Source organism: Microcaecilia unicolor, chromosome 4 (genome assembly GCF_901765095.1).
Source record: "Microcaecilia unicolor chromosome 4, aMicUni1.1, whole genome shotgun sequence".
Lineage (NCBI taxonomy): Eukaryota > Metazoa > Chordata > Amphibia > Gymnophiona > Siphonopidae > Microcaecilia > Microcaecilia unicolor.
In genome coordinates, this window is record NC_044034.1 from 9,696,529 (window position 1) to 9,710,412 (window position 13,884).

Below are 13,884 nucleotides of genomic sequence, written 5' to 3' on the forward strand. Positions count from 1 at the left end.
AATGTTTGTCTAGTGAAATATCCCACGTGTATGTTCTGTACCCCAGGTAATTGAGATTTCAGAGAGATAAGTTTTAGGTTTCATGTGGATTTTCGTTGTTTCAGTGTTCAGTTGTTTGCTTATGATGTCACTCTGTTTGCTTATGACGTCACTCTTCTTTCTTTTATTGATGACTTGCTCCCTCTGCTGATCTTTGTGTGTATTACATGCACAAGTTGCCTTGGGAAAGAAAGAAAGAAAGAAAGAAAAAGAGACAGTTGCCCAAAGGAGCTTGCGGTCTAAACCAGGGCAGACAGACAAGACTCACAATTACAGACTTTCGTTTTAATAACGTGATTTATGCAAGGAACCGTTTGTCTACTAAACTATTTAATGTGTTTAATTCATCATGCTTGTGATAAATATATATCTGTGTTACTTTACCTTGGGCAATTGTGACTCCAGAGATATTGCCCCCTCCAGGGTAAAGGAATTTAGCTGAATGTTCAGATTAAGAAGTTGTTAATGTACCTTGAATGAGAATGCTTTGTGCTGCTATAGAACATTTCTAGGCACCTGCCTACGTGCTGACATCATCCTTGTTCTAACTTTTCTCCATAAATCATATGTCTCATGATTATAGCTGGACGCTTAAACTAGGTTGTCCAGAGAGGTGAGGTGTACCATGATAAAGATCTAAATGTAAGTTTTAAATCATAGGGAATCACATTGTGAAGAAGATGAAAGCAAGTTCCCAGTCATTGAAAGGTTACTGAGATGTTTGAAGCCTGTAAAAGATATACTGCCAATGTGCAAGTTGTGTGAATAGTGTGAATAACCACATGGCAGGAGTACATGATTATGTGCTATGAAAGTACACTTGTAAGTTAGATAGAAGGGTTGTGGAAGTGGATATATGTGGAAGTGTTTCAACAGGACTATACTGTTTGGGGATAGGCCACAGAATAGCAATTCATTTTATTCTGTATTACCTATCAAAAGAAGCATGAAATTTGAGTATAGAATTAAGCTAATGGCATTTTGTTAAGGGTTTGACCAGATATTGAGTGAATTATTATCATTTATGCCCTGAGGCCTACATAGAGGCCCTGTTCTGATTAATTGATTTATCGTTTGGAGTCCTCTTTCTTGTTTTTCAGGTTCATCAAATTGTCCTCTCACCTTAGTTGGCAGGCAGGACGTGACATCATTTGACTGTGATCACTGATGGCACCAGTCTGTGTTAAGGCCTGCTGTCTACCATTCCTGAAACAGACCTGGTCACCACATTCTCCTCTGTTCTCAGGGTTGTTGCCTATTACTGCAATGAACTTTCTAGAATTGTAACCTTTATATCCCAAAACAACTCTGTTAAGGTTGCACCAATGCTGGAAGGGGATTTTGGTTGAACTCATTTTGTTAGATAGACTGCTAAACTCTAGGCCAGCATTTGAACTGGTGGTCCATATAGGAATATTGCTATACATTCTCAATTGTAATGATTTCTTTTTGCTTACTTGGTATAGGCATCATCACTAACGCCTCTGAAGCCACTGATTGTTTCCTGTATGATATTGTTTCAAGATCGCATGTATTGTCTCATGTTGCAAACACAAGATCCTAAAGTTCATCCAGTCCCACACACACAGTATACCCTATGCAGCTCGACATAGCAACCCGCCAGAGATCTGATGATGTGCCAGATCAAATATGGACCGGTTGTCCAGTACGTTGGTGACCTGTTGATTGTGTAGTGTTCGCCTGAAGGTTCTTGACAGCGGGCTGCAAATGCCCCTGAAATCTGTCACCTGCTTGAAGCTGTGTGGAAGCCAAGAAAAGTCGCTGTGATGCACTGTAGGGCCCACACAGGGAAGACAGATTCCATAGCCCGGGGCAACCGACGTGCGGACGAGGCAGCCAAGAAAGCCTGTCAAGAACCCTATCCTCCTGAACCTACTCCTCATCCATCTCCCTGAAGAAACCCCCGCATTTGAAGAAACTCCCCCAACAGGGAGTCTTGAAATCTACCAGAAGCCAGGAACCCCCGAGTACCGACCAGTTCAGGACTTGAGGAAAGTCAATAATCAGGTTGTGGGTATCGTTGCTCTTGTACCTAATCCCTACTCCATTTTAGCCCAAGCGCCAGCCCAAACCACGTGGTACAGTACGAGTACGGGCCTGTCGTCCAGTATGTAGATGACCTGTTGGTGGCCCGGGAAACGTACACGGACTGTGCAGAAGCTACCCTTTACCTCTTGACAACCCTGGAAGCCCTAGGGTACCGAGCCCGCCGACAGAAGGCACAGATATGTGACATCGAAGTTGCGTACCCGGGATTTCGCCTCCGAGAAGGAACCCGGAGGCTCGGTACACCCCGAACCCAAGCCATCCGCGACCAACCCACTCCTGCAAATAAGAAGGAATTGCGGGCACTCCTCGGAGCCGCTGGATATTGCCGCATTTGGATCATCAATTTTGCTATCCTGACCCACAGTTTGTATGCCAAACTGAAGGGGCCTGAACTCGAGGGCCAAGATCTCCAGTGGGAGAAAAGCGAACTGAAAGCCCTTCAGGACCTTAAGGATGCCCTTGCGGCCCCACCAGCGCTCGGACTGCCAGATGTGACTAAGCCGTTCCACTTGTTCATCGACGAAAAGAAGGGATTGGCACTTGGAGTCCTCACCCAACTGGTCGGCACCTGGCAACGCCCTGTAGCATATCTCTCCAAGGGAATGGACAACGTGGCACGAGGATGGCCGGGCTGTCTCCGAAGCATTGCGGCGGCCTGTCTGCTGATACACGAGGCCAATAAACTCACGTTTGGCCAAACACTTTTTGTGACTACACCCCACACCATCCGCAGCCTACTCGAGAGCCACGGACCCAGATGGATGACCAACTCCCGATTGGTTAAATACCAAGCCCTCCTGTGCGAAAATCCGGAGGTGCGGATCCTGGACACGACCAACCTCAATCCTGCCACCCTCCTCCCGGCCCCTGAACCACCACTCCACGACTGTGAAGAGGTAATGGCCACTGTGCATTCTAGCAGACCTGACCTGACCTCAAGGACCAACCCTGGAAAGGGGGCATCACCCTTTTCACCGATAGAAGCAGCCAGGTGATAGAGGGAATTCGAAGAGCTGGCTATGCTGTCGTGTCTGAGGACCATGTGATCGAGGCTATGGCCCTGCCGCCCGGAACGTCAGCCCAGAAAGCGGAGCTGATCGCCCTCACCAAAGCCCTTCTGTGGGCTGAATGAAAAGTTGTTAACATTTACACCGACTCCAAATACGCTTTCCTCACCCTCCAGGTGCATGGAGCCTTGTACAAGGAGAGGGGATTTCTGACAGCTGAGGGGAAAGGACTTGCAAATGCCACTGAGATCTGCCAATTACTCGAGTCAGTATGGAAACCGAAGAAGGTGGCTGTGATGCACTGCAGGGCTCACACAGGCCGGACGGACCCTATCGCCCAGGGAAATCAGCGGGCAGACGACGCTGCAAAAAGGGCGAGTCGACTCCCTTACCTCTCTCATTCCTCTGACCCCGTACTCGTCGTTCACCTCCCCACAGAGACCCCTATCTATGCCACACAAGAGACTGAGTGGGCCCAGCAAGAGGGCCTGGAGTCACGCAATGGCTGGTGGGTACTACAGGATGGGCGCATATGGATACCCGAAGCCTTGGCCTGGACGGTGGCCAAGGAGGTTCACGACCTCACCCACCTGGGCAGGGACGCCCTGGGGCGCCTACTCGAGAAGACCTACTACATCAACAAACTGTCCCTGTGGACCAAAAATGCTTCCAGCCAATGCGCAACTTGTGCTCGGAACAACCCAAGAACGGGGCCCGGTCCTATGCCAGGACATGTTCTCCCAGGCACTAGCCCTTTCCATGTCTGCCAGATTGACTTCACGCATATACCCCCAGCCCGGGGCTACAAAGCCATCCTCGTCGCCGTGTGTACCTACACCGGATGGATTGAGGCCCAGCCTACCAGAACGGAAATGGCGAAAGAAGTCACTTCCTTATTGATCCATCACCTCCTGCCGAGATACGGCCTTCCCAGACAGATAAACTCCGACAACGGTCCTGCATTCGCCAGCGGAGTAACACAACAACTCAGTACAAGGCTGGGTCTCGATTGGAAGTTACATTGTGCATGGAGACCCCAGAGCAGTGGAATAGTGCAGAGAGCTAACCGATCCCTCTTTAACCAACTGGCTACCGATCTCTGGGAGCCTCAAGAGTATCCTCATCATGGGTGGCCTGTTCTTGTTGTCCTGCTTATTAATACCCTTGTCTCTCCCCTTTGTTTTCAGGTGTCTCCGCTCCACCATGGAAAGCATCGCTGACCGCCGAGCAGCCGCCCAACTTATGGCCCTCCAGATGTATTCCCCCATTCCCCAATCCGATGTGGATGAAGCAGAATTCTGTTCTCTCGAGGCAATTAGCGGGCCAACGCCCTTGTGACAGCACAAGTCCGGCTACAAAGGGGGGGGGGGGGATTCCATTAGGGACCCTCCGTCTCAACCCCGGCGAAGTACCCAACGGCTGCGCAAGGACCTAGGGCCCTCCTATTGCTTCTTTACACTAACTCTCCCTGTTTTTCTTTTCCTTTTTAGTGTTGGAATGTATTGTATTTTACATGCATTGTCTGTCACCTATTATTTCTCTGTGATTACTCTGTGACCTCTGATGTGAATTACTTAGAGAGGTCACAGCTATGCAACTTCCTGTGGGGGTTTAGACACAGCACATGGAGCTCATGATCTCTCCTAACCTGAGAGGATCTATGGTGGTGTGAGCATCCATTACCATCTAAGCACATGGAAGGAGCTGATAATACAAATGTATAGTATTATGTATATATAAGCCTGTCTGATTATAATCTAACTACAAACTGTGAGTAAACAGATGTTTTGTTTCTTCAACTTTAAAGTGACTCAGCAGTGAATTATTCTGGGGTGTATGAGAGAGAGATGAAGAAAGAAATTAACATTTCTAAAGCTGAAGCTGTGTGTACTAAAATCTGCTAATTATTTACTACAAATAATCCAACAAAAGGGTTATGGGCCCAGGGCCAGAAATTGAAAAAGAAGAGAAATATTACCAGGCAGTAAAAAAACCACATTTTTCTCTTAAGTTTTAAAAGAAAGATTCAGTCTGTCTCTCTCTCCCCCCAAACAGCACACAAGGCTAAGAAAATGGCTGAGGGAGGAAATTCACCATTTTTCTACTCTCTCAAGATGCCTAAGTTAACTGAATTTAATTATCAGCAATGGGAACTAAGATTCATATGTCTCCTTCGAGCAAAAGGATTAAATATATGCTTAGACCAAGACAGAACAGCTGAAAATATGGCTGAATGGGACAATGCAAACTATTATGTGAAGTGCATGTTTTTAGAAGCTCTCTCAGAGAAACAAGCCATATTAGTGGAGGGAAAAGATACACCAAAGGACATTTTATATAAACTGAGAACTATGTATGCAACTACATATGCAAAGCAGCAACCAATTTGGTTAGCAGAGTTGAATGAAACCAAATTAAGGGATAAAAGTAAGTGTAATGATCACATTATGCATCTTATGTCTTCATTTCAAAAGTTAGAACTTTCTGGAATTCCCATGTGTGATGCATTGAAAAGAGCATTTCTTTTTACCTCACTATCAAAGAAGTTTGATGTTTTTAGGTCTGTAAATGAAGCCATTGAAGGGCAATCTTTTGAACAGGCAACATCAAAACTAAGGCAGGAATGCATAATAAATGATTCTGAGGAGATGTGTTCTCAAAGCAAGTCAGAGAGAAATGAAACAAATTTCTTGGCAAAGAACAGAGGAAGGCGGAGCTATGGGAAAACTCCACCCAAGGGCAAGCTGCAGGGTTGCCAGGTAGAAATTGTTTTTCCAGCCCAATCCAGGCCAGAAACCAGCCCAAAACCCGCCCAAACACAAACCCCGCCCCTGACACCCCCACCCCCGCGTCACCGGCCCCGCCCCCGCCGTCACCGGCCCCGCCTCCCACGTCATCGGGCCCGCCTCCCCGTCATCAGCCCCGCCTCCCACGTCATCGGCCCCGCCTCCCACGTCATCGGCCCCGCCCAAAACGTCACTAACCCCGCCCAAAAACGTCACTAACCCCGCCCCCCGCGGCCGAAAAAAATCAAAAAGCCGCCCAAAAAGCCGCCCGGAAGCCCAAAAAACCGCCCAAAAAACCGCAACCCGCCGCGGGCAAAAATTTCCCGCGGCGGGTCGCGGAAAACCGCCCAATTGGGCGGTAAAACCGCCCACCTGGCAACACTGGCAAGCTGATTTGCTACTCATGTGGAAAGGAGGGACATGTATCTAAATGGTGTAAGGAAACACAAAACACTCCCTCTAGCTCACCTAAGCCAATGGAAGAAAAGAATTTTCCAACCAGGAAATGTATGAAAGACAATGATAAACACAAGGGCTTTCTAATGGCAGAAAAATCTTTGACTATGGTAAATAATAATTCAAATGAAAGTACTTGGATTTTGGATTCGGGGAGCACATGCCATTTAACCAATTGTAAGGATTTCTTTCAGGAAATGAGTCCAGAAGAAGGTATTCTTAATACTGCAAACGCAGGGACTGCTCAGATCCAAGCAAAAGGAATTGGATTCTTAAAATGCAAAGTGTCTAATGAAGTTAAAGAAATTCCTGTAAGTGATGTCTTGTATATTCCCCAAGCAGTTTGCAATATGCTTAGTGTATCTACATTAGATAAGAAGGGATTTGTGATTCATTTTGAAAACAGTAAGTGCACAATCTCTAAAAATGATGAAGTGTATGCTGAAGCTTTTATGCATAATGATGTTTATAAGCTGAACATTTCAGGTGAAGCCTCACATATGGCGCAAGTAAGGAAGAATGATGGTAAATGTAGTCTGGAAATCTGGCACCGCCGCCTGGGACATCGTGATTTTAAGGTGATCCAGGATCTTTACAGTAAGCAACTAGCCACTGGCATTCAGATAAGTGCAGATGCTGGTAAAATGGAGAAATGCATAGACTGTGTTACTCAAAAAGGTGTGAGACCCTCATTTCCTGCATACACAGGAAATAGGAGTAATAAAGTGCTGGACTTAATACACAGTGACTTATGTGGACCGTTTAATATCCCATCATTGGGAAATAACAGATTTGTGCTAATATTCTTGGATGATTTCTCTAGATACTGTGTGGCCTATTTGCTGAAAGAAAAAAGTCAAGTCACAGACATGCTGAAGAAATACGTAGCCATGGTGAGCAATAAATTTGAAAGAAAACCAAAGGTTCTTCAGACCGACAATGGTGGTGAGTTCACTTCACAAAGCATGCGCACATTTCTAGAACAAGAAGGTATTCAGCATATCACAACAGTAGCTTACACACCAGAGCAAAATTCTGTTGCAGAGAGAAAATTTAGGTCACTTGTGGAAATGACCAGATGTATGCTGTCAGATAGCAATCTCCCTAAAAGACTATGGGGGGAAGCCATTCTCACAGCAGTGTACCTACAAAACAGAATGCCAACTAAAGACGCTGAGCGCACACCACATGAGACATGGCATGGTAGGAAGCCAAACCTGTCACACATAAGAACATTTGGAAGTACAGCATATGCTCATGTACCAAAGCAAAGAAGGCATAAGCTGGATTCCACAACAGAAAGGGGCATTTTAGTTGGCTATGCTCCAGGACACAAAGGATATAGAATTTTGAATCTGAAAACTGGCATTGTTGGCATAAGACATGTTACATATTTTGATGAAAACAAAAGGGTTGATAAAGGCTGGATTATCCCAGATGAGCCTTATCATCCAGAATATGAAACTAGAACCATAATAGACATGCCAGTGTATATAAATGCCATACCAAGGCAGATGTCTGAAAGCAACTCATCTGTATCTAACGAGGAACAGGCAGAGGAAGCAGACACAGAAAGGATCATCGCAGGAGACAGTACAGTTGGAGAAGGGGAATCAATTGGAGAAGAACTCTCAGATTTAGAGGATGCGGAAAGGTCGGACCAACCTGTTGTCAGACGCTCATCCAGGGAAAACAAAGGTGTTCCACCCCCAAGACTGTCTTACCTAACAAAGTCAGCAGAAGCTCAAGAGCCCTTAACATGGGATGAGATTGAGAAAATGCCAGCAGAAGAAGCTGCTGAATGGCGTAAAGCTGCACAAGAAGAAATTGATGCATTGGATAAAAATAATACTTGGATTCTTACAAAATTACCTCCTGGCAAGAAAGCTATAGGATGCAAATGGGTATTCAAGTTAAAAAGGAATGCACAAGGAAAAGTGGAAAGGTATAAAGCCAGATTAGTCGCAAAGGGATATCTTCAAAAATATGGAGAAGATTTTGATGAAGTGTTTGCACCTGTAGTGAAACACACGACAATTAGAACACTTCTGAGCATTGCAGTCTCAAAAGGCATGCAAGTCAACCACATTGATGTGAAAACAGCATTTCTTCATGGAGATATAACTGAAGACTTGTACATGGAACAGCCAACAGGTTTCATAAATACAAAACAAAGACAGCTAGTGTGTAAATTAAACAAAGGTCTTTATGGATTAAAGCAAAGTGCAAAATGTTGGAATGATAAATTGCATGAAATATTGACAAATTTAGGATTTAAGCAAGGTGAAGCAGATAAATGCTTGTACTCTAGGTGCAGAAATGGACAATATGCATACATTTTAGCTTTTGTTGATGATCTGCTCATTGCAAGCAAAAGTGAGCAAGAGTACAAGGACATTGTAAAATATTTAAACCTGAATGTTGAGATAAAAGAACTTGGTAATGTGTCATACTATCTTGGTATAGAAATTGAGAAACAAAATGATGGTTCTTATCTTCTAAGCCAGAAGCAGAAAATAAATGAGCTTATTGAAAGTTTAGGTATGCAAGATGCCCAAGTTGTAAGCACTCCCATGATCACTGATTTTCTGAAGGATGAAACAGTAAGAGAACCTTTACCAGATAACATCCAATATAGATCAGCCATAGGTAAGCTTTTATATCTAACTACCACATACAGGGCTGATATAGCAAATGCAGTAGGAATTTTGAGCAGAAGGGTCAGCTCACCTACCAAATCAGATTGGACTGCAGTTAAAAGGATGGTAAGGTATTTAAAGGGTACCATTGACTGTAAATTAAAGATTTCAGCCAATAGTAATCCAAAACTAATATGTTACTGTGATTCGGATTGGGCAGGGGATCATTCTGATTATAAATCCACAAGTGGATATGTGTTTATGTATGGAAATGTACAAATTTCATGGGCCAGTCATAAACAAAGTATTGTGAGTCTGTCTTCTACAGAAGCTGAATATGTGGCCGTATCGGAAGCGTGCAGAGAACTGATGTGGATTGAAAAACTTTTGCTGGATTTTGGAATAGCTGAACAGAGACCAATCCAGATAATGGAAGATAATCAGAGCTGCATCCGACTGTCACAGAATGACAAGGTTCAGTCACGCACCAAGCACATCGCAACGAAATACCACAATGTTCGAGAGTTGGCGAAAGAAGGGGTCATCAGGCTAGACTATTGTCACACCAGTGAGATGACAGCTGACATCATGACCAAACCATTACCCAGAGAACATTTGTGAATCTGCGTATAAAGCTTGGACTTTGTATGAATAAATAATTGCATGACAGTTATGCATGAGAAGGGGTTTGTTGGAATGTATTGTATTTTACATGCATTGTCTGTCACCTATTATTTCTCTGTGATTACTCTGTGACCTCTGATGTGAATTACTTAGAGAGGTCACAGCTATGCAACTTCCTGTGGGGGTTTAGACACAGCACATGGAGCTCATGATCTCTCCTAACCTGAGAGGATCTATGGTGGTGTGAGCATCCATTACCATCTAAGCACATGGAAGGAGCTGATAATACAAATGTATAGTATTATGTATATATAAGCCTGTCTGATTATAATCTAACTACAAACTGTGAGTAAACAGATGTTTTGTTTCTTCAACTTTAAAGTGACTCAGCAGTGAATTATTCTGGGGTGTATGAGAGAGAGATGAAGAAAGAAATTAACATTTCTAAAGCTGAAGCTGTGTGTACTAAAATCTGCTAATTATTTACTACAAATAATCCAACATTTAGGACTCTTGGAGGTGATACTCTCCACCAGAATGGATGTTCAAGTATCAAAAGGGGGGATTGTAGGAGTGGACAAGCAAACACTGTGCACGGCCTGCAGCCATCACTAGACTGGCAGGACAACCTCAAGCTCTGTGCATACTACCTATGGACTTTGCATTCACACTTGCACCTTTGCTTTGTCCCAAAACCTCAGCTTTCATATAAAGAGCCTAGACTAAGACCTAAACCTGTGCAGTTTGGACTTTTACTAGTAGTATGTATTTGTGAACCAGCAGCTAGATAACAACTTGTACAGTAGTAGTCAGCAATTTAGGGTTGTAGGGAAGGCAGCTGGCTCTGCCAGCGCAGTCTCGTGATCCCTGCATAGAGGCTGTATTGTGTAAATGTGCTGGAACACTGAAATAAGTTACTGTTTTGCTGCAGTCTATACTAGAAGTTAGATTTTGCTGTAAAGGACAATCTATTGTGCTTTGCTAAAAGAAGCTGTAACTTGTAGCATGGCAGCCATTAACTTTGTTTTTTCTGTGAAATACATTTTCTCTCCTTCTGTGCCTTTTCTGAAATGTAAGGCTTGCAAGCTGACAGTTAGCTCAGAGGAAGCAGCTGTAACCAGATAGCAGAAACCAGCTGGAACTTGTGCTGCTTATCAGTATATTGCCTTATATGGTATATGCAATGCCAAATAACTGTGAATAGACTAGAGACCAGTGTTGGAAATAGAGGGTTGTGTGCAAAGCCAAAGATAAGTTTCGTTTTCTGGGTTTTGTGTAAGATCCTCTGTCTGTAACTGCGCATGACTACTGATAAGAGTGTATAAGAACGAGTGTCAGGTGACGCTGAAGGAGCAGTATCCTGAGATTACTCAGTGCTGTTCAATTGCTAGCAATAAAAAAGCTGTTTTGTTTTGGAACCAATTTGTCTTTCGTCTCCTGATTTTCGGACCCGTTACATTACTTTCACTAATACTGGACAATAAGTATGTTTCCAATGAAATTGATGGACTAAGCACCGTTATGGTCTTGAAGAAACCAACCAGATGATCAATGTGGAATAATGATTTAGATAAATAATAACTGGGGATAATCGGGTTAATACCACGTTTTCTTTGTTTGCTGTTGCTTAAATTGATCTCCTTGTCTTGTTTCACTCTCCCTATTTATTTTGTGGTCTAAGAAAGAGAAAGATTGTATAAAATCCATTTATCTTGTTGAGATTGTTTTCTTCTAATATTGTTTTAATGTACAATCATCTCTGTTTTACTGTTTTGCAAGTGATCCTTGTAAAATGAAAAAATAATAAATAAATGATTTAAAAAAAAAAAAAAAAAGCGATCAATTCCTCACCTCCAAATTTTGTAATCCATTTTTTCAGCTGCTGAGGGTAGCTCAGTTGGAAACCCATTTTCAGATCAGTAGAAACAGCCTCTGGTACTGGAAACTTCATTTTCTGACACCTATGGGTTAGAGAGTCACTAGGATTATTCTGGGAGATGTTCACACCCAGGGGATAGAGATGGAAGGAATGAAATATACCATGAACACTCAGTTTTCTGTGATTATGGGACTCATTTTTGAAATAAGAAAACAGTCAAAAAGTGGCATTTGGAAATCGCTATTTTTGAAACCCATTTTTTAAACATTTTGCTACGCAAGGGAGTGTGTTAGGGGTGGGATTTAGGCATTCCTAATACTCGGATGTTTTTCTGCCACAATGGAACAAAACAAAAATATCCAGGGCTACAATTTATATGTTTTGTTTTTATCACAACTAAGTCACAACAAGGTGCCCTAAATGACTAATTGACTACTAAAGGGATTAAGGCATGACCCCCCCCCCTTACTCCCCTAGTGGTCACTGACCCCCTCCCACCCCCCCCCCCACCCCCAAAGATGTGAAAGAAACAGTATATAACAGCCTCTATGAAAAGCCTCAAATAGTCAGTCCTCTTAGAGCAGCAAGCAGATCCCTGGAGTAGCCTAGTGGTCAGAGATATGGACCAGGCCCATATCTCACTCTATCTGTTACACTTGTGGTGGAAAGTATCAGCCCTCCAAAACTTACCAAAAGCCTACTGTACCTACATATAGGTGACACCTGCAGCCATAAGGGCTATTGTAGATGTGTACAGTAGTTTTTCTACGGATTTTGGAAGGCTCACCCTACAAGATAATGGGGCAGTGGTAAGATGTCTAACTGGGACCTCCTAGGGTGCCCCACTGCTCTGCTGGGATGTCTGTGTGGCCAGTCTACTAAGAATACTGGCAAACATCCATCCTAAGGCTTGATTTTTTGTGTTTTTCACATAGAGGTTTCAAATTAGGTATGTGCCTTTTATTATCTCATTTATACATTTTTTATACATATTTGTATTGAAGTTCGTAACCTATACCAGTGCCCTTGCTTTGCTGTTATGTGATGTCAGATTTTATTATGCTTTTATATATACAGTGGTGGAAATAAGTATTTGATCCCTTGCTGATTTTGTAAGTTTGCCCACTGACAAAGACATGAGCAGCCCATAATTGAAGGGTAGGTTATTGGTAACAGTGAGAGATAGCACATCACAAATTAAATCCGGAAAATCACATTGTGGAAAGTATATGAATTTATTTGCATTCTGCAGAGGGAAATAAGTATTTAATCCCTCTGGCAAACAAGACCTAATACTTGGTGGCAAAACCCTTGTTGGCAAGCACAGCGGTCAGACGTCTTCTGTAGTTGATGATGAGGTTTGCACACATGTCAGGAGGAATTTTGGTCCACTCCTCTTTGCAGATCATCTCTAAATCATTAAGAGTTCTGGGCTGTCGCTTGGCAACTCGCAGCTTCAGCTCCCTCCATAAGTTTTCAATGGGATTAAGGTCTGGTGACTGGCTAGGCCACTCCATGACCCTAATGTGCTTCTTCCTGAGCCACTCCTTTGTTGCCTTGGCTGTATGTTTTGGGTCATTGTCGTGCTGGAAGACCCAGCCACGACCCATTTTTAAGGCCCTGGCGGAGGGAAGGAGGTTGTCACTCAGAATTGTACAGTACATGGCCCCATCCATTCTCCCATTGATGCGGTGAAGTAGTCCTGTGCCCTTAGCAGAGAAACACCCCCAAAACATAACATTTCCACCTCCATGCTTGACAGTGGGGACGGTGTTCTTTGGGTCATAGGCAGCATTTCTCTTCCTCCAAACACGGCGAGTTGAGTTCATGCCAAAGAGCTCAATTTTTGTCTCATCTGACCACAGCACCTTCTCCCAATCACTCTCGGCATCATCCAGGTGTTCACTGGCAAACTTCAGACGGGCCGTCACATGTGCCTTCCGGAGCAGGGGGACCTTGCGGGCACTGCAGGATTGCAATCCGTTATGTCGTAATGTGTTACCAATGGTTTTCGTGGTGACAGTGGTCCCAGCTGCCTTGAGATCATTGACAAGTTCCCCCCTTGTAGTTGTAGGCTGATTTCTAACCTTCCTCATGATCAAGGATACCCCACGAGGTGAGATTTTGCGTGGAGCCCCAGATCTTTGTCGATTGACAGTCATTTTGTACTTCTTCCATTTTCTTACTATGGCACCAACAGTTGTCTCCTTCTCGCCCAGCATCTTACTGATGGTTTTGTAGCCCATTCCAGCCTTGTGCAGGTGTATGATCTTGTCCCTGACATCCTTAGACAGCTCCTTGCTCTTGGCCATTTTGTAGAGGTTAGAGTCTGACTGATTCACTGAGTCTGTGGACAGGTGTCTTTCATACAGGTGACCATTGCC

At 43.9% G+C, this 13,884-nt stretch overlaps 1 protein-coding gene across 1 annotated transcript in view; it reads right to left on the bottom strand.

The window, feature by feature from the left end:
• LOC115468315 (E3 ubiquitin-protein ligase TRIM39-like) overlaps nucleotides 1-13,884 on the bottom strand; it is a 57,472-nt gene that overhangs the window by 23,189 nt on the left and 20,399 nt on the right. Inside the window, exon 5 of the mRNA XM_030199958.1 lies at nucleotides 11,473-11,582. Within this exon, the coding sequence (XP_030055818.1) occupies nucleotides 11,473-11,582 (110 nt within the window). The remainder of the gene's footprint in view (nucleotides 1-11,472; nucleotides 11,583-13,884) is intronic.